At 43.0% G+C, this 26,921-nt stretch overlaps 1 protein-coding gene across 2 annotated transcripts in view; it reads left to right on the top strand.

The window, feature by feature from the left end:
* Nucleotides 1-26,921, top strand: part of ACER3 (alkaline ceramidase 3) — a 129,726-nt gene that overhangs the window by 85,583 nt on the left and 17,222 nt on the right. The window contains exons 1-4 of one of the 2 annotated variants that reach the window (XM_055122058.1): nt 528-577; nt 2,553-2,634; nt 8,380-8,415; nt 19,562-19,620. In XM_055122058.1, coding sequence (XP_054978033.1) covers nt 543-577; nt 2,553-2,634; nt 8,380-8,415; nt 19,562-19,620 — 212 coding nt within the window. In that variant the 5' untranslated portion in view covers nt 528-542. Of the gene's footprint in view, nt 1-527; nt 578-2,552; nt 2,635-8,379; nt 8,416-19,561; nt 19,621-26,921 lie in introns of those variants that run through there. The other variant, XM_055122059.1, reaches the window with a different exon arrangement.

Here is a 26,921-nt window from a genome sequence, read left to right on the forward strand (position 1 = left end):
TCCCTCTCCCTCCTTTCAGCACTCGTTTCTTGTCCCAGAGGATCATTTCCATTAGACCCCGTTCTTTCTCAGGGGCATATCAGAGTCTGTGATTTCAAATGACCTGAGCACCCCTGTGAGCTGCACGCACAGCAGGTAGATGGATAGATGAGCTGCTCTGTTTAGAATCAATCAAGTTGCACTCAAGGACCTGAAGTTAGCTCAGGGGTGAGAGTGTCAAGCCTTACACAGGTTTGACTCCCAGCATCTCTGGGTCCCCAGGCTTCCTCGGTTGCAGCCCTGGTGCCCCCAGACTGCAGGGCACGAGTAAAACCTCATTCTCAGGCTCCTGTATTGAAACACCCCCCACACGCCCACTGAGAACTATACATAATGGGAGTACATTAGTTAAGTACATCAAAGAATCAACGGCATTAGATAAGAGTTGGCCCTCTCAATGATGCCATTTTTATTTGTCTAACAATTGTCTAACAATTGCATATCTACAATATTCAAGTTTCATTATGTATCTTTGCTTTTTCCAGCTGTTGGATGAGCTCCCAATGATCTACAGCTGTTGCATATTTGTATACTGCTTGTAAGTATCTCTGCTTAAAATTTACTTTTAAAACGTTTTATAAAAACATTTTACTTTTCCCTCATTGTGAAGTAAATCATAATCTGGTTATGTTACTGGGATTATAATCTAATAGGAGATTATATCTTTCTTGATCTCAATATAGAGTATAACCTATGTATGTGGCAATAATATTTTTCATTTATATTCATGACCTCCAAGCCCTGTAGCTAATTTAAGTAGGTAGAGTCTTATACTTAACTCTTGTAACTTGCCTTTTTCTTGAGTTATGAATATATAGAAATTTTGACCAAAATTTTATATTCCATGGCATAAAAATAATATTAACTATAATATTTACCTACTTTGTATCTCAAATTCTTTCAGGCCTCATACCGGGGCAGCGAATTCCCCCACCCATGCAAGATAGCTGGGGATTGTTTCCTTGATATAGAGAATGAAATGAAGCACTGTGAGGTTTCAGTGACTTGTCAACAGATATAAACTTTGACTTGCCTAAAGCTATGCAGTTAGTAAATGTCAGAGCTGGACATTGCAGACTAGTCATGCATCATTGGGGATGTCCCGTCAAGGACAGGACCTGTGGACCTATATCATATCGTCAAGCTGTGTCAATAGGCTGTTCTCACTATGTTTGTATGTTTGTATAGTACGTTCTATGCTAGCCTCAGTGAGGTTTCCTAACAACACATTTATTGAGATGTATCTCTGTTCTCTCTCTCTTTTTTTCTTTTTGGGTCACACCCGGCAATGCACAGGGGTTACTCCTGGCTCTGCACTCAGGAATTACTCCTGGCGGTGTTCAGGGAACCATATGGGATGCTGGGAATCGAACCCGGGTCTGCCACATGCAAGGCGAATGCCCTGCCCACTGTGCTAACGCTCCAGCCCCTTGGATAGCATAGCGATAGTACAGTGGGTAGGGCATTTGCTTTGCACGCGACCGACCCGGGTTCGATTCCTCTACCCCTCTCGGATAGCCTGGCAAGCTACCCGTGGCATATTCAATATGCCAAAAACAGTAACAGCAAGTCTCACAATGGAGATGTTACTGGTGCCCGCTCGAGCAAATCAATGAGCAACTGGATGACAGTGACAGTGACAGTGACAGTGACAGTGATCTCTGTTGTTGGGCACTACCTGATTGTACAAATTCAACCGCCTAGGGCTGGAGCTATAGTACAACAGGAAAGGTGTTTGCCTTGCTCACGGCCAACCTGGGTTCAACCCCCGGCATCACATATGGTCCCCTGCGTCTTGCCAGGAGTGATGTCTGAGTGCAGAGCCAGGAGTAAGCTCTGAGCCCAACCAGTGTGGCCCAAAAAGAAAAAGAAAGAGAGGGTGGGAGAGGGCGGGAGGGGTCAGGGATGGAGGGAAAGAGAGGGGTGGGAGAGAAGGGGGAGAAGAAAGAAATGAGGTGAAAGAAAAGGATGAAAAGCAAGCACTAGCTCTTCACTTGATTCAATCTCTGATTCCCAAACTCAAAGTTTTCAGGAAGACCTAAGGAAAAATTTTTGGAGCATTTTCAGTGGTTTATTTATAACAAACAATATAAAATAAATTATTTTGATTCTGCTTTGGGCAGGGGTTAGGGTTTGGGATGGAAATGTCCAAAATAGGGTGGCAGGAAGGTATAATGGTGGTAGGACTGGTGTTGGAATATTAAGTGTAATCAAATATTGTGAACTACTTTATAAAAATAAAATTAAAATAAAATTTAGGGGAAGAGTCTCTCATTGGCCTGGCTGAAGTCAGGAGCTACTGTGGCCCCTCGTCCAGCCCCACCCCTGGGCAGGGAAGGGCCCTGCTGTGGGCTCCCTGTGATGAGCGACAGCTGGGCGGGAATGAAGGGCTGCGTTAAAGGCGGACACGTACTGGTTCCCAACTGGTAAAAGCAGCATTTCTGGTTTCCAATTCTGAAACAAATTTTGTGTTCTCTTTCTCTCTCTCTCTCTCTCTCTTTTTCTCTTTAAAGGTTTGAATGTTTCAAGATCAAGAACACAGTGAACTACCATCTGCTTTTTACCTTAGTTCTGTTCAGCTTGATAGTAACCACAGTAAGTCATATTGTATTTCTTTTTTTTCCTGCTTTTTGGGTCACACCCAGTGATGCTCATGGGTTACTCCTGACTCTGCACTCAGGAATCACCCCTGGCAGTGCTCAGGGGACCATATGGGATGCTGGGAATCTAACCCGGGTCGGCTGTGCGCAAGGCAAACGCCCTACCCGCTGTGCTATTGCTTCAGCCCCCAAGTCATATTGTATTTCTTACGGAGCATGAGAACCACTCTTTTAGTGTTTGCTTTTTCTTGTTCAAATCCAAAGTTCCTATGGGGAAACCCACAAGTATTATTATTACTTTGTTTCCTGCTTAGATATTATTTCTCAGCAGAGTTGAAATGATTTTATGAAACTTTAATATTTTTAAAGAAAGGTGGGAGTTAAAAGCCAAATATTTAGTAGCATATCAATGGGGAAAACAATCTATTACCTCCTGTGTGTTTATTATAAATGTTTTGGTTTGGGGGCCATAATTGGTATTGCTCAGGGCTTACTCTTGGCTCAGGGTCACTCCTGGAGGGGCTTGGGAGACCATCCAGAGTACCTGGGATCAAACCTGGGTCATGTGTGTGAGGCGAGTTCCCTACGACTGTATTATCTCTTCAGCCCCAGTGTGGCCACTTGAAATGCTTTGCTTTTTCCCATTAAGCTGAAATGAGCTGGTCATTTTATATCCTGCCCTCGTCCTGGTGCTTTGCTCCTTCAAGTGAATTGTGTTTTGTATTAAGAAAATATTTATTTTGGGTCAGAGAGATAGTCCAGGGGTCAAGGCACTTACCTTGCATGTGGTGATACATGAGCACAGAGCCAGGAATAATTCCTGAGCACGGCCAGCGTGATCCAGAAAACAACAAACAAACAAAAAAAGAAATTTATTTCAACAAACCTACTGCACCTACTGATAGGTATTAAAACATGTAGGGATGACTAAAAAACAGTTGCAAGGAATATACTCTTGGACCAGAGTCAAATGTGTCCACAAAGAATTGCATCAAAAGATAGATGATAATTGCAATAATAGAGGTAAAAACTAGATGAGATAATTGCAATAATAGAGGTAAAAAACTAGATGATAATAGTGAAGAGACGAAAATTACATGGGTGGGTCAAGGAGAGCTCTAAAGAGAAGGAACTTGAATAGTTTTATTTTTCACTTTTCTTTCTCTTTTGTTTTGTTTTTTTGGGGGGAGGGCAGGGCTATACTCAGCAGTGCTCAGGGCTCACTCCTGGCTCTGCACTCAGGGATCACTCCTGGCATGCTCAGGGAATAATACCAGGGATCAAACCCCAGCCAGTCTTGTACAGAGCAAGTACCCTACCCACTGCACTGTTGGCCCAGCTCCTTACTGGAGTTTTAAAGTATGATTCAGAGTGTCCCAAGCTCACGGGCATATGGGGTAAAGCATTTCTAAGACAGACTATTTTCATTGTCCTACTTCATTGCTTAGAACAGGATAGCACACTACCAGCATTTTTAATCGGTTAATGTGTGTTAGTGTACTGAGTTCTTTGCATTTATTTTAAAATCAATATATTTCTAAAGCATGATTAAATTCTCATTAAGTCGTCAGTGCCAATAGAATTGAGAGATTATTTGTTTATTTTGGTTTGGGAGCCACACTCCGCAGTGCTTAGGGCTTTTTCCTGGCTCTGTCAATGTTCAAAGACAGTAGATGGTCCTGGAGGTCCAACGGGGCTGGCTTGTGCAAGGAAAGTGCCTTAGCCTGTATCCTATCTCTCCAGTCCCTGAGAGAGGCTTATGATGGCTGGAACATGTGTTAAGTGGTGAGATGTGGAGGAGTTTACTTGAGTGAATCAGGCACACTTCATATCATGAAAACCCTTTTATGCCACAGTTAGATTTGGATTTTTATCCCCAAGGTAGTGTGGTGCCATTGACTGGTTTACAGCAGAGAAAAATTATATTTACCTGTGCTTTAGAGATATATGAAAGATCAATGAGAAATGTGAGGCTAGGCCCAGGAAATTTTGCTTCAGCATAAAATAGCTGTAGGGATGAAAATAATAGTCATAGGACTTGTGACCCACTAAACAGAGATGGCAGCGGGCCAGAGAGATAGTACAGTGGGAAGGACGATTACCTTGCACACAGCTAGCCCAGATTGGAGCCCCAGCATCCCATATGGTTCCCCAAGCACTGCAGGAGTAACCCTTGAGAATTATCAAGCATGACCCAAGAAGAAAAAAAAAAAGTAAAAATAAATAAATAAATAGAGGCGGCAGAAATGGACTCGAAGAAGGAATTGTCTAGAATAACTCCTCAGTTTATGATGTGGCCATCGGGATGCATCTTAAGTCCTTAACCAGGATAGGAAGCTTGGCCTTAAGACTATTGTTTGGAGGGGGCCAGAGAGATAGTACAGTGGGTAAGGCTGCTTGCCTTGCATGCAGTCAACCTGGGATTGATCCCCAGCATCCCATACTGTGCCCCAAGAACTGGCAGGAAAATTCTTGAGCACAGAGCCAGGAGTAATCTCTGAGCATCGTTGGTGTTGCCCCAAAATTGAAAACAAACAAAAACCCCAATTTTTTTGAGGACAGAGAGTGTGACTCCGTGGTAGAGCACATGCTGCCCTCCGTGCTTAGTACCCTGGGTTCAATCTCTGCCCCTGCCCCAAAAAACTGTTTCTAAGAGACATGGTCTTTTGCATTTCTTTATTAGTAGCAGTGGGAATCTGAGGCTATGTGTATAGGAATAATGTGTGCTGAAACAACAAATTTCAGATGATGAAAACTTTCTGCCTGAGTTCATAGTTACACATGTATCATGTCTCACACATTTTACTACTAAACTCTATGAGCACTTAGAGGACTCTGCTCTGGTTTTAATGAAGATAGAAAATTCCTCTAGGAGTAAGAAATCTCGTTGCCAAAGACTAAGAGTGCATAAAATTTCATGAGATCAGCACTATATTAAATGAGAATATAGAGATATCTAATCACAGCTCTGTATGGCAAAGGGTTTATTACCTTGTAGGGCGACGAGACAAAGTTAAAAACCCCATAAAATTACGAGGTGAGCAATGAGGGTTGGAAGCAGCTTCTCCTAGAGAAGAAATCAGAAAAGATTTCGACAAACTTTAGGCTTTAAGATGGCAGTTTGCCAGCAGTGGAGAATGCCTGAACATTCTGTTGAAAGAGCAACCTGGTTAAAGTTCAGAAGCATGAAACTAGCATGTCTAGGGAAGTATTGTACCCTCAGAGCCCGGGAGAAGTAGGAGAGCACTGTGGCCACCAGGAAGGCACATCAGGGAGACTCTGACATTTGGATGTGTCTTGTAAGTGGTGGAAATCATTTCAAGGTTAGCGTTTGAATTGGGGGGCAGGAGGAGTGATGGATGGTACGGCGGGTAAGGTGCTTGTCTTGCACTCAGTGAACCTATTTGAATTCTGGCACCACACATGGTCACCCTAACCCCATAAGAAGTGACCCCCAATCTCAGAGTCAAGATTGAGCCCCGAGCACATCCAGGTGTGGCAGCCACAAAAGAAAGGTTTGCGGGGAAAAGCTTTTGGATTTGGATCCCTCTCTTGGCATTGGGCTTAGTCACCCATGGGGCAGTAAAACCCAAACTTAGGGTTTTTATAACTGGGACTGCGTCTAAGTGAGGTAGGAGTTTCATGAAGCAGAAAAAGGCAGGAAACAAATGTGGAATGTTTTCACTTATTGAGCATGTTATATGCCAGACACTTCACTATCTTCGCTTTTTTCCCCTTGCCACTTATTCCCAAAATGAGACTTTTTGCTAAGTGTCGTGCTTAAGTCGTCCAACAAATAAGTGGAAGGGTTTTGAGATGTGTCTCCTGCCTCTGTGTGTGGTGGGCTTGCTGTCATGATACCGGCCTACCACTAAATTGTCAGAGAAGTGACTTGTTAGCCCTCTTGAGTGTCTGCATCTTTGCCCGTCCTTAAAGCAGTTGCAGAGGCTGAGAGGTTAGAGGTTAGAGGTGAGAGGTTAGAACTGTACCCCACAGCTTGAAACACTCGTTTCTTGTGATAACTTAGCACTGAGGTGTTGTTCCCTCCCTTCCCATCCCCACCCCTTAGGTATTCGCCCTTCCGTGGCATCATCTAATCTGACCTGAACTATATGACCAGACTCAAGCCTCAGTGGCAAAATTAGGGACATAGAGCAGGTTCAGTATTTGCAGAGATGTTGAGATGGACTTTCTGTTTTTCTTTTCTCTCTCTCTCTTTTTTTTAATTGAATCCCCATGTGGAAAGTTACAAAGTTCTTAGGCTTATGTCTCAGTTATACAATATTCAAACACCCATCCCTTCACCAGTGCCCATATTCCACCACCAAAAATTCCAGTATACCCCCCGCCCCCGCCCCTCCACCCCCAACTGTATAACTGATGAATTTCACTTCATTTTCTCTTTACCTTGATTGCATTCCATATTTCAACACAAAACTCACTATTGTTGTTGGAGTTTCCCCCGAAGAAAGACAGCCCTACTACCAAGGAAGCATTTGATGATTAGTTTTCCATTGCTTAGAATGAAGAGATATGTAGCCTCACTGCTCCAAGTACATAACTCTTTTTGTTTTCTTTTTCCTTTTCCTTTTTTTTTTCCCTCATCCCCTTCCCGTGCCTCATAGTATGGTGGACACCACGCCGCGTTTCTCCCCGAAAATGGGAAACAACCGGGAAAGAGGGATATTTCCTCTTCTCGGCCAGCGTGGGGCTATTGTTTAGTTCACAGTCTAGAGATATGGCTGCTACTTTGATTACCTTCAATATTTCAACAAAAAACTTACTGTTATTGTTTGGAGTTTCCCCCCAAAGTCAGACCTGCTAAAAAGGAACCGTTTCACATTGCTGACAATTAAGCGATGTTAAGTCAGCGGTTTTGGAATTCTGTATAAAGTCCAGAGAAAATTCTGCCAGAAATTGCATAGCCCAGCTCACAGTCCCAGTGCATTGCTGTAAGAAGCTGCTCTGGATGCCAAAATGGGTTAGAAGGCCTCTGGAATCAAAGTCTTTAGGAGCAGAGGGTCCGTTTTGCTCTCAGTAGCTCCGGATTTATCTGGGCCGAGGGCGTGCCAGTAACATCCACTTCCCATGATTGCCTAGGAGCCCCAAAGTGTAAAAACCGTATACCTCTGGGTTAGGAGTCTTAGAAGGTGGCTCTCGCCACGTGGATATTGCTGCTGCCGCCATTTTCCATGCAGAAAAACAGGGTGGAGAGGAAAGATCCATCCCCGGGCAGCGCAGAGTTGTAGCCCAGCTCACAGTCCCAGTGCATTGCTGTAAGAAGCTGCGCTGGATGCCAAAATGGTTTACACGGCCTCTGGAATCAAAGTATTTAGGCGCAGAGGGTCCCTCTTTTTTCTTTTAAATTAAAAAGTATATATTCCCCTTCTCCTTTCTTTTTATTTTTTTGCTGTCATTGCTGTTGCAGTCACCAAGAGGTGCACACACTTTGTTGAATTATCTGTAGACAGCATCCCCCCACCCCCGCCATATTGGACTCTTAATTGTGGTGTCAGTACACATTTGGTCGCAGTGTTCGTTGCAGGGGAGGGGGATCATTATACATGGTTTCCAGGTACTGAAATCACGTTCAGTGATCCTGTGGGACAGTGCCAGGGATCGAACTTGGAGTCTCATACTTCAGGCAGGTCCTTTGTGAGGGAATCTCCCCAGCCTGTAATAGGTTTCCTTTCCCTCCCTCAGTACATGCCATTCACATTTGTTTCTTTTACTCTTTCAGGTGTACCTTAAGGTAAAGGAGCCTATATTCCATCAGGTAATTTTTTTTAAAGTTATTACACATTTGATTGTATAATAGTGCTTGCTTTCATTGTATTTTCCTGTTCTAGCAAACAAATGCAGATTCAGCTTCTAAAAAGAAAACAGCAGCTATCCAAGGAAAGTTTAGCTTGCAAAGTTCAGGAAAGGAGAAATTGCAGACTCAACCCCCTCCAGGAGCTGCGTGGAGCTAGTAACACTGTGCCTGAGAGAACCATTCCCAGTCCAGGCTTGAGCCCCCTGTCTAGAGTGAAATGTGAACGCTATTGTAATGGGTTGGTTTGTAATTCTTTCTTTATTGTTAGGATTTTTTTAAAAATATAGCCACATCTTGGGGCCGGAGCAATAGTGAAGCAATAGTACATTTGCCTTGCTCATGGTTGACCCAGGTTCCAGGTTTAATCTGTGTCATCCCATAGCGTCCCCTGAGCACCACCAGGAGTAATTCCTGAGTACAAGCAAGAGTAACCCCTGAGCATTGCCAGGCAGGTGTGGCCCAAAAAGTAAAAAAAAAAAAATTCTAATAGTAACTATTCCTATTTAACATTAGTACTGTAGCACTGTCATCCCGTTGTTCATCGATTTGTTCAAGTGGGCACCAGTAACGTCTCCATTGTGAGACTTGTTGTTACTGTTTTTGGCATATCGAATACACCACGGAGAGCTTGCCAGGCTCTGCTGTGTGGGCGGGATACTCTCGGTAGCTTGTCGGGCTCTCCGAGAGGGACGGAGGAATCAAACCCGGGTCAGCCTCGTGCAAAGCAAATGCCCTACCCACTGTGCTATAGCTCCAGTCCATTAATATTTAATTATTCTGATCAATAATACCTATTAATAGTTTTTTTTAGTAAAATGTTCTAAAAAAGAGGGACAGAGCGATAGATAGTACAGGGGGCAGGGCATTTGCCATGCACTCAAACTGACCCATGTTCAATCCCTTTCACCCCTGGCACTTCCGTGAACCCACCAGGAATGGGTCAGCCTTGCAAGTCTGTTTATATGATGAATGAGTGCAGGGCCAGGAGTAAGCCCTGAACATAGATGGGCGTAGCACAAAACCAAAAATACCGTGAGGTACAGTCCACTCTGAGTTGCCCACATGCAACTCTGGGTTCTTCTTTTTTCTTTTTCTTTAGTTTTGGGTAACACCCGGGGGTGCTCAGGGCTTTTACTCCTGGCTCTGAGCTCAGTGGACCATATGGGGTGTCAGGAATCGAATCTGCATCGGCCGCATGCAAGGCGAGCACCCCACTCCCCTGCCTATTGCTCGGGCCCAATTGGCTCTGGGCTCTTGACATCGCTTCACTTGACAGCCCCATCCTGTGCCATCAGCATCTCTCGGGCGTGAATCCCCTTACTTTTGGCCTTCTCTGTCTGTCTGTCTCTCCTCTGTGTGTGTCTCTGTCTCTGTCTGTCTGTCTGTCTGTCTGTCTGTCTGTCTCACAGACACACACACACACACACACACACACACAAATTCTCCTTCAACAAGACTTTTATTTCACTTTTTTAAAATTCCTTGAGTATTTCCCTCTTGTATATATTTAGTAAGTGATTTCAGTGATTTCTCCCAGGAAGAGTGAGCGCGGGAAGTGTTGCTGTGGGACAGCAGGGCGAGTCTCCGGGGAGTGGAGCCATCGCAGCCCCATGGAGAGAGCAGCCCTGCACTGAAAGAGCCGTTGTCCAGGGCGTGCCACCGCGTGCCTGGGTCCTGCTCGGCGCTCCCCCAGCAACCCTGCAAATTCGGGATTATTGGCCACATTTTACGGGAATGAGCTCAGACATAGTAATTTATCCCGGGGTTACGTTGTTATTAAAGGTCAAAGCTGGAATTGTGGCCTACATTTGTTTGAATCATACCCTTCATTATTCTTACAACAAAAGAAATCTTGAAAGTGCATTTTAGCAGTGCCAGAGATCTTACTGTTTTAAACGATTGTGTGCCTATATGAAAATTTTATGTTTCTGTATTTTTAAACTGAAGCTGAACAATAACAACATAAATCTGGGTTTTTGAAATAAATTCCAAAACCACGTTACTGTGCCTTGCTGAAAGTACATGTACTAAAGTACGTGTTACACAGAGATTATCCTCTGTGTAATAAACTCATGTTTACTCGAAGTGATCTCATTATATAATTACCCCTTGATTTAGAACAAGTTTTGGCACAGCATAAAAAATGAAGTAAGTTTGTTTATATGATGAATTTTTTTTTATAAATTCCTTGTTTTACTTAGGAAAGGAAAATCACAATAACAAAAAACCAATAATTGAAACTTGGAGTTAATTATTTTTAGGTTTCTCATATTTTTAGCTTCCTATATTACAATTTATATTAATTTCTAAAAATAAAATATCTCATTTATTTTTTTTAATTTTATTTTTGGGCAGAGCAATAGCACAGCAGGTAGGATGTTTGCCTTGAACATGGCTGACCCGGGTTCTATTCCTCCGCCTCTCTCAGAGAGCCCGGCAAGCTACTGAGAGTATCCCGCCCGAATGGCAGAGCACAAGCTACCCGTGGCGTATTTGATATGCCAAAAACAGTAACAACAAGTCTCACAATGGAGACGTTACTGATGCCTGCCTGCTCGAGCAAATCGATGAACAACAGGAGGACAGTGCCATTTTAGTTTTGGCTTCCTGCATTGCAAATTTTTCTTCTCTGTTTATAGTGTTTGCCTGTAGGGAATGCAGTGGAATGAAAACTTAGGGTTTTAGATTTCACATCAGGATAGAAAGGGTATGCTGGCATAAAGAGGATAAGCCATTTCAAGGCAGAAAACATTCATTCCTTCAGGGCTGGAACAATAGCACAGTGGGTAGGGCATTTGCCTTGCACATGGCCAACCCGGGTTCGATTTCCAGCATCTCATATGGTCCCCTGAGCACTGCCAGGGGTGATTCCCGAGTGCAGAGCCAGGAGTAACCCCTGTGCATTGCCAGGTGTGACCCCCCCCCCCCAAAAAAAAAAACCATTCATTCCTTCAGTAGGTGTCAGCTTGTGCTCCCGGTACCAACTCTGAACTAGAAATTGGAAACAGGCAGGGCAGGAAAGACTAAGATCTGATGTCAGGCCAGCCGGGATTCAAATGCGTCTCTGCTTACTAGCTCTATGCCCTCCTTGACAAGTTGCTTCACTCTCTCGGGTCAGTTTTCTCATTATTCAACAAACACTTTATGGAGCCCTCACTATGCTGGGCATTGTGTTCAGCAGAGAAAATGTTCCAGTAAAAGAAGTCATGAGATTTCTGCTCTTCTTTATACTCTTTGCTGAAGCTGGCGCAGTGATCTCCTGAGATTACTTGAGGATTCATTTAAAGCAGCTGAACCTCTAGGCACACAGTAAATGTAAGCTAATATTAATGTAACAGGCAAATAAAACACGTCTGCTGATCTCAAGGTGTTCACTCACTGACTGATCAGGAAGATGGGCTAATAAAAAATTATTTGGGAGGGCTGAGTGATAGCACAGCAGGTAGGGCATTTGCCTTGCACAGGGCCGACCCAGGTTCAATTCCCAGCATCCCATATGGCCACTTGAGCACCGCCAGGGGTAATTCCTGAATGTATGAACCAGGAGTAACCCCTATGCATCGCCGGGTATGACCCAGTAAAGAAAAAAGAAAATAAATTATTTGGGGTTATGGGGAACAGTAACCCAACTCTGGGTTATATCTTTAGCAGTGCAGGGTGCCAGGTATAGCCCCAGAGGCTCCCAATAACCTTGGGGCCCTGCAGTCTGTAACCCTGGACCTTAGACCCCCAGCCAGGTTGGCTGAGCACCACAGGGAATGGGTTTGGTGCTCCCTGAGTGTGCCTGAGAGACCCCAGAAAACAATTTTAAAAGTACATTTATATACACCTGGAAATAAAGAATAAAAACCATACTGACATATACAAAGCCACAGTCTTTTTTAAGTGATTCAAGATAGGATTGCAAAGGGTACCTATTGTATATACCTAAATGATTACTTGGTCCACTACTGCAAAATAAGTCGAGGAAGTAGCTTTCTATAGAGGGGGTAAGGTACCCTTGCACGTGGCTGACCCAGGCTCAATCCCTGGCACCCCATATGGCCCACTGGGGGTCACCACTGAGTACAGAGCCAGGAGTGAGCCCTGAGCACTGCTAGGTGTGACCCACAACCCACAAACCAAAAAGAGTTTTAATTAAATTAAAAGAAAGTAGCTTTCTATTTGATAATGTCATTTTTCTAACTATACTGAAAACTTTATTTGAAGAAGTCTTTGGCTACAAATGTCTTATCTAGAATATTCTGTTGATAATCTGTTATTTAATTATAACATAGGGTCTGGAGAGACAGAATAGCTGATAGGGCACTTGCCTTGTATGTGACCAACCTGAGTTTAGACTCTGGCATACCATGTGCTTGGTCTCTCAGCCACCCCTGAGAACAGAGCCAGGAGTTAACCCTGAGCACTGCGAGGTGTGACCCCCAAGCAAAAAACAGTAATTACAATATATATTTTATTTTATTATTTGGGCTGGAGCGATAGCACAGCGGGTAGGGCGTTCGCCTTGCACACGGCCGACCTGGGTTCAATTCCTTTGCCCCTCTCACAGAGCCTGACAAGCTACTGAGAGTATCTCACCTGCTCGGCAGAGCCTGGCAAGCTCCCGTGTGGTGTATTTGATATGCCAAAAACAGTAACAACAAGTCTCACAATGGAGATGTTACTGGTGCCCACTCAAGCAAATCGATGAGCAACGGGATAACAGTGATGCAGTGATATTTTGACGTAAATAATCTTCCTAATCATTTTCTAGGTATCATTATTAAGTACAGAGAACCACTTTTTTTTAATGAGACTCCCCTTTTGTGAAAATTTGAAAATTTACTCTTTCTTTCGTGTATTGTTAGCCGCTTCTAAGTATGAATAAATGTTTAGAGGATTTGGGGGGAGGGATTAGACCACACAAAGTATTCAGGGTTTACCCCTGGCTCTGTGCTTGTGGTCCACCCGGTGGTACTTAGGGGCCCTTATGTGGTGCTGGGACCAAGCCCAAGTGGGCCACATGCAAAAGAAGTAATTTACCTGCTGGCCTATATGTCTAGCTTGAAATTTTTTTTTATTTTTATTTTTATTTTTTTTTGCTTTTTGGGTTACACCCAGCGATGCTCAGGGGTTACTCCTGGCTTTGCACTCAGGAATTACTCCTGGCGGTGCTCGGGGGACCATATGGGATGCCGGGGATCAAACCCGGGTTGGCCGCGTGCAAGGCGAACGCCCTACCCGCTGTGCTATCGCTCTGGCCCCCTAGCTTGAAATTTTTAATGGAAAAATTATTTTGGCATTTGCCTAGATATTTGTAATTGCTACCTTTCAGGCGCTAATTCTAGTTTGTTTGATACCCAGCACTGCATGGTCCTCTGAGCACTGCTGAGAGCAACTCATGAGCACAGAGCTCAGAGTACTTTCTGAGCACTGCAAGGTATAGGCAAACCGCCCTTCAATTTTTTTTTTCAAAACAAGGAGCAGTATTACTTCACAATAACCATGAAGATAATGATTACATCATCATGCAAGGCATAGGCAATAAACAATACAAATGTGGAATATTAAAAGTGCAGAGATTGGGGCTGGAGCAATAGTACAGCGGGTAGGGCATTTGCCTTGCAAGTGGCCGACCCGGGTTCAATTCTCAGTATCCCATATGGTCCCTTGAGCACAGCCAGGGGTAATTCCTGGGTGCAGAGCCAGGAGTAACCCCTGTGCATCGCCAGGTGTGACCCAAGAGGCAAAAACAAAATAAATATTAGAATAAAATAGCAGCACATGTTAAAAAAATAAAAGTACACAGATTAAAATGGGAGATTTACATGCATAAATTTCCATGGGGGGCGGTTAACCACTGAACACTTCTGAAAGGAGGTACTGCTGGGGCCAGAGAAAAGTAATGAGATGCAATTAGAGAGTTAATAAAACTCTGTCAAAGCCAATGATCGTCTTGCTAAATAGTTTAGCTTCCCTGAAGGGAAAACACTGATAACAGTTCCTCTTGCGAGATTAAATCCACCCTAGAAGGGAGCCAAATGCTGTTTATTTAATTTCATGGCCATACAAAGAGCCCTACTCCAGCTACTTGGCTGCCACATTCAATAAAAGTCCCAAAATATCTTAAGCAAGGAAACAAAACTGAAACATGCATGAGATTAGTAAGAGAACATTTAGGAAACTGCTGAGCATATAAGATCTCACCTGATGTCATTGGGTGAAAACTCCCTGCCAAAGCAGATGTCTCCTAGAGATTTTTTTCTAGACATAGCTTATCAGCATTTTGACCTTTTCCATTCTTATCTGACTCCCAAGTTTTGCAAGAAAAAAAAAACCCTGTGTATATAGAGTAATAGTGCAATGGGTAGGGTATTTGCCTTGCATTCTGCTAGTCCAGTTTTGATCCCTGGTACCCCATATAGTCCCCCCAAGCTCCACCAGCAGTGATTTCTGGGTACAGAGCCAGGAGTAAGCCCTGAGCACCACCCAAAAACAACAACAAAAAGGAAAGGAAAGTCAGTGTGTCAGTATCATCAAAATAATGACCATATACTGCAGTTTCCAAGGCCCTGTACTACTGCCCCACCCCCACCCCCCATTTAGTCTGCCCTCAGTTGCCTCTTGGTTTGATCCATCTTCAGATTTTGTCACACAAGCATCTAAATGTCATTTCACAAAATAGAACATTAGGGGCTGGAGCGATAACACAGCGGGTAGGGTATTTGCCTTGCATGCAGCCAACCTGGGTTTGATTCCCAGCATCCCACATGGTCCCCTGAGCACCACCAGGAGTTATTCCTGAGTGCATGAGCCAGGAGTAAGCCCTGTGCATCGCCGGGTGTGACCAAAAAAAAAAAAAGAACATTAGTCTTTTTCTGTCTTCCTCCAAATTTCCTTTTAGTTTTCTTTTCACAGTCAAACAAAAATACAACCTACTGTCCTACTGTCCCCCTATGCTATAAAGCCCTTGACAGTTAATACCAGGTTTCAGTTTAATGGCATAATTCAAAGATACTTGAGCAGGGGAAAAAAGTACCACTAATGATATTTTTGTAATCTTTGGAGCTTACAGATTACAAAAATTTATTCAGTATGTAAATAGGGCTGGAGAGGTAGTACAGATGTTGAAATACTTGTCTTGAGTGCAGCTGACCCTGGTTCAGTCCCCAGCACCACATATAGTTCAAGTTCCACCAGGAGTGATCCCTGAAAGCCGAGGCAGGAGTAAGCCCAGAACCCCACTGTGTGTTTCCCAAAAGCAAAACAAACAAAATAGGGGCTGGAGCAATAGAACAGTAGGTAAGGTGCTTGCCTTACATGTAGCCAACGGGGGTTCAGCCCCCAGCATCTCATATGGTCCCCAAGTCCCACCAGGAGTGGTCCCTGAGCACAGGGTCAGGAGTAAGTCCTGAGCACCTCCAGGTGTAGCCCCAATAAATAAATGTGAAAGGATACAAAATTCTCTGTAAAAAATTTTCAATATAAAAAATTAAAGTTTGGGGCTAGAGTGATAGCACAGCAGATAGGGTGTTTGCCTGGCACGCGGCTGACCCGGGTTCAATTCCCAGCACCCATATGGTCCCCTGAGCATCGCCAAGAGTAATTCCTGAGTGCAGGAGCCAAGAATAACCCCTGTGCATCGCCGGGTGTGACCCAAAAAGCAAAAATAAAAAAAAAATAAAATTTAAAAAATTTTAATAAAAATTTCAAGAAGCAGAAAATTATATATTATCTTTCAAAAATTTAAAAGTACTGGGGCCGGAGCGATAGCACAGCGGGTAGGGCGTTTGCCTTGCACGCGGCCGACCCGGGTTCGATCCTCGGCATCCCATATGGTCCCCCAAGCACCGCCAGGAGTAATTCCTGAGTGCAAAGCCAGGAGTAACCCCTGAGCATCGCTGGGTGTGACCCAAAAAGCTAAAAAAAAAAATTAAAAGTAGTAATATTAGAATATGCAGAGGAAAAAGTTTGTAGAGATGTGGCCATTCTCACTGTAGCTGCAAGAGAAGCTGGGAGGGGGCCCAGAGTGATAGTTCAGCCAGAGGGTTTTTGCTTTGCATGCCACCAACCCAGGTTCAATCCCTGGCATCCCATGGTCCCCCTATCACCCCAGGAGTGATTCCTGAGTGCAGAACCAGGAGTAACCCCTGAGCATCACCGGGTTACCCAAAAACAAGGGAAGGGAAGGGGGTGAGGGGGCCAGAGAGAGAGAGAGAGAGAGAGAGAGAGAGAGAGAGAGAGAGAGAATGAATCTGGGAGTTCCAAATTTTATAGCTCAGTGTTTTGCCAGTGAATAAAATCAGACTTCCATAAGGTCAGGAGGAGAGTTGGTCGTCGGAGGGTCCCCCACAGTTTCCTAGGGGGGACTCAGAACTCGTGGAGTTGAGCTGCTTATGAAAAGTTTCAAACTCATGTGAAAAAACCTCATTGGACTCACAGTGGATTGTTTTTTCCTCAGGCGCCACTTGCTGTTAACAAAACTCCCTGAACACTCCCTGATTTTTGCATATTAATGACGCCTAAGTCAGTTTCTTCAGCTGAAATTATTATCCTTAGGTTTAGGCCCAGATATCCAACTCAGAGCTCAACTCTCTTTGGCGCCCCACAACATAAGATATGCCAGTTGCTCACTTCCATCATTTCATATTAATCGTTATTAATATCCTTCTACTAAGGCTTCAGCTACAGACTTTAACACCTTATTTTCCCATGAGAGTCTTTCTTTTTCATTGATTTATTTGATTTTTAATTACTTTTTTTTCAAAATTTATTGAATCACTGTGAGATAGTTGCAAGCTTTCATGTTTGGGTTACAATCTCACAATGATCAAACACCCATCCCTCCACCAGTGCACATTCCCCACCACCAATATCCCCGGTATGGTATACACCCCCTTTCCCAACCCCCCACCCCCCACCTCCATGGCAGACAATATTCCCCATACTCTCTCTCTCTCTACTTTTGGGCATTATGGCTGGCAACACAGACACTGAGAGGTCATCATTTTTTAATAGCACAGGACTGGAGCAATAGCACAGCGGGTAGGGCGTTTGCCTTGCATGCGGCTGACCCGGGTTCAATTCCTCTATCCCTCTCGGAGAGCGCAGCAAGCTACCAAGAGTATCCCGCCCACACAGCAGAGCCTGGCAAGCTCCCCGTGGCATATTCGATATATCAAAATCAGTAACGAGTCTCACAATGGAGATGTTACTGGTGCCTGCTCAAGCAAATAGATAAACGACAGGATGACAGTGCTACGGTGCTACTTATTTTTTTAATTGAATTAACTATGAATTACAAACGTACAAACATATTTGTGACTGAATTTCAGGCATGCAATGTTCAAGCACCCACCCCTTCACCACTACCCTCCGTCACTGTCCTCTTTCCCTCCCCTCTGCCCCTGTCCTAGTGTTCCCCCCCCTGTCTTACCCACACCCCCTGGCAAGCTACCTACCAGAGACCAGCTCTCCTGCTCTTTCTCTTTCTAAACTATGTAAATCTATATCAGGTCATCTTCATGTAGGCTTACAAAGTACTCCGTAGGATGTATATTATATTTTAATTGTCCAATTACATTTTCTCCATCTTTATTGGATTTTAATGGCTGAGGCATAAATTTCCTATTCACCAGTGTAACAGCTTGACTGTAATGATGCGTTTAAGTTGGCTGAGACTATCGATAGTACAGTGGGTTGGGTGCCTGCGTAACATGCGGCTGACCCGGGTTCAATCCCCAGCACCCCATATGGTCTCCTGAACCTGCCAGGAGTAACACCTGAGCATAGAGCCAGGAGCAACTCCTGAACACAGCCAAGAATGGCCCCAAAATAGTAAATAAATAACTAAAGATACAGTGTGGAGAATACAGCAGATGTCACATTTTATCTCATCCTTAGATCCAGAGTGATTCCTAAACCGCTTCTTTGACCCTTTCCTGTGTCCACATGAGGTTAGCGTACTGCTGCAGGCGAGGAGGGTCAGGTGTGGTGGAGTCACTGTAACCCAAAGCAACAAGAGTCCACTTGCCCTAGCATTCTTGGTGGGGGGTCTCCCATATACTCTCTTCATATGGGCCCCAAGCTTAAATTTGGGTTCAGACTTTTTTAATGGCCAAAGCTCACATTATATGAACTAAGAACATTTGCTTAACTGTCCTGTCCAAAGCTGGGTGACCAGGGTCTTTCCCAACTAGACCTGCATTAAACCCAGCTGAAGAGTAACCTTTCACTCACAGTTTATATTCCAGGATCTGGAATAGTTCTAGTAATTATTCATTGGATTTCATTTAATAGCGAGCCCAGAAATACTAAGCAAGATCATGTGAAGGCCTGATAAGAGAAACGATCTGAAACATCAAGACACGGGACTGGAGGGATAGTGCCGCAGACCCTGGATCAACCCCCGCAGCACATACGGCCCCCTAAGCATTACCAGACCCCTGAGTACCACCAACTACCCATTGTACTCTCTGGCCCCACTTACAAAAATTATTTAACTATACAAAATTTAAATTAAATTAAAATAACCTGATACAGGCTATTCTCAAGTAGAGGCTTAACCTTTCTTCAAAGGGTTACATAATTCTTTATTATGTAATTACACATTTTTTAAAAATGCTTTGTTTTATTTTGTTTGGTGGCTAAACCCAGTGGTGTTCAGGGCTCATTCCTGGCTCTGCACTCAGGATTCACTCCTGGCAGTGCTCAGAGGACCATATAGGGTGCTTGGAATTGAACTGAGGTTGGCCACATGTAAGGCGAGAACTATACCAGCTATGCTATCACTCTGGCTTCTAAAAACTCCTTTTAAGAAATGTAATGAAAGGTTGGGGCTGGAGCGATAGCACAGCGGGTAGGGAATTCGTCTTGCACGCGGCCGACCCGGGTTCAATTCCTAGCATCCCATATGGTCCCCCGAGCACCGCCAGGGGTAATTCCTGAGTGCAGAGCCAGGAGTAACCCCTGAGCATTGCGGATGTGACCCCCCAAAAAAGAAAAAAAGAAATGTAACAAAAGGTAATATTTACATTTAATTAGGAGAGATATTTTTGTAGATAACATACACTTCCTCTCCCAAGAGTATTGGATGTACTAACTTCATTTTTCCTTTCTTGTTCAGGTCATGTATGGAATGTTGGTCTTCACACTAGTACTGCGATCCATTTATATTGTTACATGGTGAGTAGTTTGGGTCATCAACACTATGCCTAGGATAGTTTCAGGTGGTGAATTTTTTGTTAAAATTGAAGTAACACATAAGAAACCAGCTCTAGCTGGGCTAATGATGGGAAATTACAGCACAACATTTATGATTCAACATTATAGTACAGCATTTATGAATCAACATTATGATTTCAGGAATGCTACTTTTGTTTGTTTTGGAAGCCATACCCAGCAGTGCTCAGGACTTTCTCCTGGCTCTGTGCTCAGGGATTACTCCTGGCTCTGTGCTCAGGGATTACTCCTGGCGGATCTCAGGGGCCTATTTGGGGGCACAGGGATTGAACCACCCATTGTACTGTCTCTCTGATCCTGGAAATACTAATTCTTTAAGCAATTTAGTGAGCATGTGAAAACAAGCCCGAAAATTAAAGAAATTTGAGGAAAGCTGCTCTGATGAAGTTCTCTAGAATATTATATAATACTATTAGTGTTTGTTGTTGTTGTTGTTGTTGTTGATGCTTTTGGGTCACACCCAGCCATGCACAGGGTTTACTCCTGGCAGTGCTTGGGACCATATGGGATGCTGGGATTCGAACCCGAGTTGGCTGCGTGCAAGGCAAATGCCCTACCCACTGTGCTATCGCTCCAGCCCCACTATCAGTGTATTTTAAGGGCCTTAAAATACCCTATAGTTTAGAAGTGTATTTTTCTTTCTCTCAAACTACGTGACTAAGATATCCCTATGTTATAATATCTGTCAAGATGGCCATGAATACCACAATGAATCTGAGTTTCATAAAGATGGGAAGTAGACTCACTTTTTATTGAATGCATGGAGACTAAGTAAGAAATGCCTTACCCAGGGTACAGCCCTACAGCGGGTGTCAGTGAATAAATATGATTTAACATTTTGTTTTGAGTTAGAGAAGCCCATACATTTTTAAGAAATAATAAAAATCCTCGATATCCTGTAACAGTTTCCTCCAAAACTCAGAACGGTATCACAGGCAGGATTTGGCCGTGATGGTGTGGAAATACAGAACACTCCATCCCCACAGCATCCTGTGTGGTCCTTTACAGCGACATCCTCTCCCCTCTCCCTGCCCGCTCCTTAACCCAGCATGTTGTTTTTTGTTTGTTTTGTTTTGGTTTTGGTCTTTTGGGGCCATACCTGGGTGGTGCTCAGGAATTACTCCTGGCTCTGCACGAAGGAATCAGTCCTGGCGGGTGCTTCAGGGGACCATATTGGATGTCAGAGATTGAACCTGGGTCAGCCGTGTGCAAGGCAAGTGCCCTACCAGCTGTACAACTAAACATTTGTATTTTATTTCCTTGATTTTTAACATATTAAGAATGTTAGGTACGGTGGAATCGGGCAGTGTGTCAAACCTTTGGAATTAGCCCTTCATGTTCAACCTGATTTACTGGTGATCATGTACATCGCCTTACATCTTCCAGATAATAATTTATCATATATGTTAACAATTATATATATCGTCAGGTAGCTGAGCACTGCACCATGTGCTCATACTGCAGTGTAGCCACTCGCCTGTTCAGAAACACCTGGATTGCTTCCAGTTTTTGATGCTCAGGAATAGAATAGCTCTGAACATTTGTTTACACAACTTTCTGGGGATGTAAGTTTTTTGTTTCTCTGAAATAAATGTCAAGTGGAGTTGTTAGGGTTGTATTCATCGTATTTCATTTTTCTCAAAATTACCCAACTTCCAGTATCTTCCATCTGCCATTCCCTGTACCTTGTGCCCTACTCATGCGACCCTCCCCGCCCACACCAGGTAAACGCCACCTCATTGTGGCTGCAATTCTCACTTCCCTAATGACTGAGTATGTTGGAGTTTGCTTGGTATGTTTACTTGCTGTCTGCAGGGATCGGATCTAATCTCTCTTCCTGTCCCTCCCATTTTCTAAGTGAAATTGATTCTCTTCTTTTCCAGTAGCATTGTTAGAAATCCCTACATCTTCCAGATAATAATTTATCATATATGTTAACAATTTCTCCCCATCATATTTTATCTTTACATCCTCTTCATAAGGACTTTTATAGAACAAAAGCTTTAATTTTTTATGAAATCCAATTTATTTTTCCCTTGATGGATCATATGTTTGGAGTCAAATCCAAAGAGGTTGAAGCCTAACCCTTCTGCTTTTTTTTTTTTTCAAAAATCTTCTCTAGTTTTATATTTTACATTTAATTTATGAATTATTTGCAGTTTGTATAGAAAGGAGGTTTAGTGCAAGATTCAAAGAATTGACATCTTGTCTGTGTTGAGGGTAACCAACCTATTGATACAGCTTATCTCTTCATTTATTTAAATTAACTTTGGTTATTTTTCACTGACATTTTGTAGCATTTGTTTAGTGTTGGGGTCATACTCGGCAATGCTCAGGGGTCACTCCTGGCTCTGCACTCAGAAGCTACTCCCGGTAGTGCTCGGGGGACCATATGGGATGCTGGAACCCAGGTCTGGGGTGTGTAAAGCAAGCGCCCTACCCGCGGTACTATCTACCCAGTCCCTGGAATCAGTTTTTCAGCCATGGTGTCCCTTTATTGAGTGCTATGATATGAAGTGCAATTTTTTTTCCTTTTTGTCTTGGGCCACACCTGGCAGAACTCCTGGGTAAGTCCCAGGTGTGTACTCAAGGGTCAGTCCTGGAGGTGCCCAGAATGGAACCTTGGCCTCCTAACACAAGCATGCTCCCAGCCCGAGAGCTTTCTCTCCAGCTAAAAATGGTTTTCTTTGTTGATGTTTTCTGGTATGTTGCTGAACTTACTATCTAGCAGATTTGGGGTTTGGGGGTTTTGGTTTTGATTTGGGGATTTTATTATTATTATTATTATTATTATTATTATTATTATTATTATTTGTTCTTTTTGGCTACTCCTGACTCTGGACTCAGGAATTACTCACAGCGGTGCTCAGCAGATCATATGGGATGTCAGGGATTAAGCCTGGGTCAGCTGCATACAAGGCAAGTGCCCTACCCACTGTATACTACCGCTCTGCACTCTTGCCTTATCTAGTAGATTTGTTAGGGTTAGCTACAAACAGGGGCGGCTGGAACCATCCTTCCTAATGTAGGTAGGTTCTTTGGTTTTTTTTTAATTTTTATTTTATTTTCCTTTTCGACTTATTGCTGATTAGAACTTCCAGAACTGTATTAAATGAGAATAGTGAGACCTGATTTTATCTTTTTCAGATATTCTTGCCTAGTTCTAATCTGGGGCAGAGGGAATACTCAGTCTTTACTCATTAAGTACACATATGTTAGCTGTGTGCTATGAGTAGAGGAAGTTGTTTCAAGCTGAGGAAGTTGTTCTGTATTCCTAATTTTCTGAGATTATGAGTAGGTATTGAACCTTGAAAGATTATGTCTATAAAATAAGTCCAGATGCTCTTTTTTTTAAATTTTTTTGCTTTTTGGGTCACACCCAGAGATGTTCAGGGATCACTCCTGGCTCCGCACTCAGGAATTGCTCCTGGCAGTGCTTGGGGGACCATATGGGATGCCAGGGATCGAACCCAGGTTGGCCGTGTGCAAGGCAAATGCCCTACCCACTGTGCTATCTATCGCTCCGGCCCCAAGTCCAGATGCTCTTGATGTTGGGTAAGATGCTGCAGATGTTCATTAGATCACATGGGTTGATGTTTGCGTCAGGGGTCCCCAGGACCCACATAGGCAGGTGCAGTGCTTTGTGAGAAAGGGAAACTCAGAAAAGTTATTTTACTCATGGTTACTTTTATTATCCAGAAATCAGATCTAGAAGCCCAGGTAAACAAAAACAGGCATTTCTTATTCATGTTTTTAGCACAAATTCTTTGGAGTGACCTAAAGAGTCAGGTATGCGGGTATTCCACAGTCAGAATTCTGAGAAGCCAGTCTCTGTATCAATTCTGTAGCTGAGTGGTATGCTTGCTCTATGCTCACACCACAGTTTAGCTGCTCAGTCATTCAATCACACCTGGATTGCTTCCAGTTTTATGATGATCATTAATAGAATTGCTATGAACGTTTATTGACACGTCTTTCTGGGAATGTAAGTTTTTGTTTCTCTGAAATAAATGTCAAGTGGAGTTGCTAGGCTGTTGACATTTTGTTCTTTGGGATTTGGGGCCACACTTGGCTATGCTCAGGGGCTACTCCTGGCTCTGAACTCAGGAATTATTCCTGGTGGTGCTTGGAGGACAATATGGGATGTCAGGAATATAAGTTTTCATTTCCCTGAAATAAATGATGTCAAGTGGAGTTGCTAGGTTGTTGATATTTGTTCTTTTGGTTTTTATATCAGTCTTTATATCAGTTCTGTAGATATAAATGGTTTTTGGTTTTTTATAAATGTTTATTTGTATGCACATATACTTGACATATGTGTACTTAATGATCAAAGACTGAGTACTCCAACCACCCTGGAATAGAATTAGGCAAGAATACATGCTCTCACTACTCTCATTCAATATAATTCTGGATGTTCTAACCAATAAGGAAAAGAGGAAACCCAAAAGAACCTACATCAGGAAGGTTGGTTCCAGCTGTTCTGTCTGTAGCAAGTATTAACAAATCTACCAGGTAGGACCAGAAGCGTTGGTCAGGCCCTCCTTCCATTGGAACGGGCAGTGCACATCCCCAGGCCTCTGGCTGCCCTGAAGGGAAAGCTTTCTCAGGTGTGGTGTGTTAGACATTTGCTTACCTGCCTTGTTGCAGGTTTTATATATAACTTCTGCCCATCACACATATTCACCTGGGACTTGGATTCAGTATGTAATACCTCCACTTTCTGCTGTGGATCTAAGGTATACATCTGCTCTGGAACTGATGAGATGGCAACCTCCTAATCAATGAATTATAACTAAGAAGGAACATTGCTGGGTTCAACAGTTGTTCCAGAATCTTCCCAATTATCTAGCTTTCTAAACGCAACAAGGGATAAAGCTCATTTGGCAAAATAAGTACATGGTCATGCTCATAAGTAATTCCTCAACAGCCTAAATTTTGCTTACTTGGCATTTCTGTTGGAATTTAAAATACCAGTTTCTTTCCTGCTATTGAATTGCGTGTCCTAAAGAAAGGGACAGTGTAGAAATCCAAAGATCTAAAAAAAAAAAAATCTGGAAATAAAAGACAAGCTACCAATAAAGGTAAATCAGTCTGTACCTGACTTAAGGGCATCAATAAATGGAAGTCAAAACACAATAGACTGTTATTTTCAGAGTGCTGAGACCGACCATTAAATAAAATTGTGTGCCCAGAAATCTTCTAAGAACAGAGCTAAGAGACAGTGTGAAGCAATAATAAATACAGAAAATTTACCAGTAGAATTTCAAAAGATTTTTTTTTTTCCTTTTTGGGTCACTCCTGGCAGTGCTCAGGGGACCATATGGGATTCTGGGAATCGAACCCAGGTCGACCGCATGCAAGGAAAATGCCCTACCCCTTGTGCTATTGCTCCAGCCCCATCAAAAGAATATTCTTTAAAGGGGAAAATGGTGAATAAAAAAAAATAACTAAGATACAAGAACTAACACTGAGGGCTGGAGAGATAGCACAGCGGGTAGGGCGTTTGCCTTGCACGCGGCCAACCCGGGTTCAAATCCCAGCATCCCATATGGTCCCCTGAGCACTGCCAGGGGTAATTCCTGAGTGCAGAGCCAGGAGTAACCCCTGTGCATCGCCAGGTGTGACCCAAAAAGCAAAAAAAAAAATAAAGAACAACACTGAAGGAGGAAAATAATAAATAATAAAATAATAATTAATAATTATAAAATAATAAATAAACTGTAGTATCAGAAAACTATTTTGTGACTATGTTGAAAAATATCTAATTTGAAAGATAAAGAAGTTATTTTACTCATAAAAATGAGTAAGATGACACAATATGTGAGGATAATCTTAGTTTACACGGTATCTAAGTTTCTTGTTATATGGGAACAAGGTACATATACAAGATTAATTTAGGGTATTTTGTGTGCATTCTTGGAAGCCACTAAAAATAATTTATTTTACAACTGTTTTCAAAAACCTAAAAGCGTAAATAGGATGACAAACTGAAACCAAGAAAAAAATCAGAAGAAAGGGGATAAGGGGAACAGAAAAGTCAGGATAAGTACAAAGCTGAAAATAAAGAAATAGAAATAGCTAAACATTTTTCAAAAGAAGATGAGCTATTTGTTATTTAAAATTTAAATTTGAAATTAAAAATAACTCAGTTATTAATTATTTAAAACAAGTGTGTTCACTATATTATTTAAACATTCATACTATGAGGGGGTAAATGTGAATTCTAAACTGGGATGTAACATTTTAATCAAAAATTAACAGAATTATAAAAATAAATACAAGGGCCAGAGCAATAGTACAACAGGTAGAATGCTTGCCTTGCACACAGCCAACTCAGGCTTGATCCCTGGCACCCCCTAGGATCCCCCCATGCATCACCAGGAGTGATCCCTAAGTGAGAAGCAGGAGTAAGCCCTGAGCACTGCCAGGGGTGTTTTAGGATCACATGCTAAAACCTCCAAAACATCAACTAAAAAGTAAATAAATAAACACTCCATCGTGTTTTACCATAGTGACAGATAAATAAGTGCAAGCTTATTTACTTAAATAAAGTTTAAGTAATGTAATAACTAAAATGTTCAGTAAAACACTTAATAAGTAATGGTCTTCTAAGCATGCCTGAAATAAGTATTGAATCAGATACAAACTTTAAGCAAAGTTCAACAGAACTGGTTGATTTAAATCGCCCAGTGGGAATGCCCCTGCCTCGAAGGCCTGAGAGCAGTTTAATTCCTGATACCACCATACTTGCTGAGTGTGACCCCAGTGGCACGCCCATTTGGAATCCATGGTGCCACAACAAAGCACGTGATGTGCAGTGCACTGTAATTGCTGTGTTCGAGCACTGTGACCAACCCCATGAGCCCCTCAGCCAAGTGTGTGTGAGCCTCCCCATCACTGTCACAACATCAGTAAAGGGACAAGGATAAAGGACAGAGAGCTGGTGTCCTGAGTAAGAGGTTTCCTAATTAGTACCGTTCAAAATAAAACCGTTGGGGCCAGAGCGATAATACCACAGGTAGGGTACTTGGTCCCCCTTGCATGTGGTGCCCAAAGCCCACCAGGAGTGATCCCTGAGCACAGACCCAGGAGTGAGCCCTGAGCATTGCCAGGTGTGGCCCAAAACAACACAAAAAACAAGACTAGTCTAAAGGAACAAATTTGGAAATTTAAAATCACATGTCGGGGCTGGAGAGATAGCACAGCAGGTAGGACGTTTGCCTTGCATGCGGCCGACCCAG

This window comes from Sorex araneus, chromosome X, assembly GCF_027595985.1.
Source record: "Sorex araneus isolate mSorAra2 chromosome X, mSorAra2.pri, whole genome shotgun sequence".
Taxonomy (NCBI): Eukaryota; Metazoa; Chordata; class Mammalia; order Eulipotyphla; family Soricidae; genus Sorex; species Sorex araneus.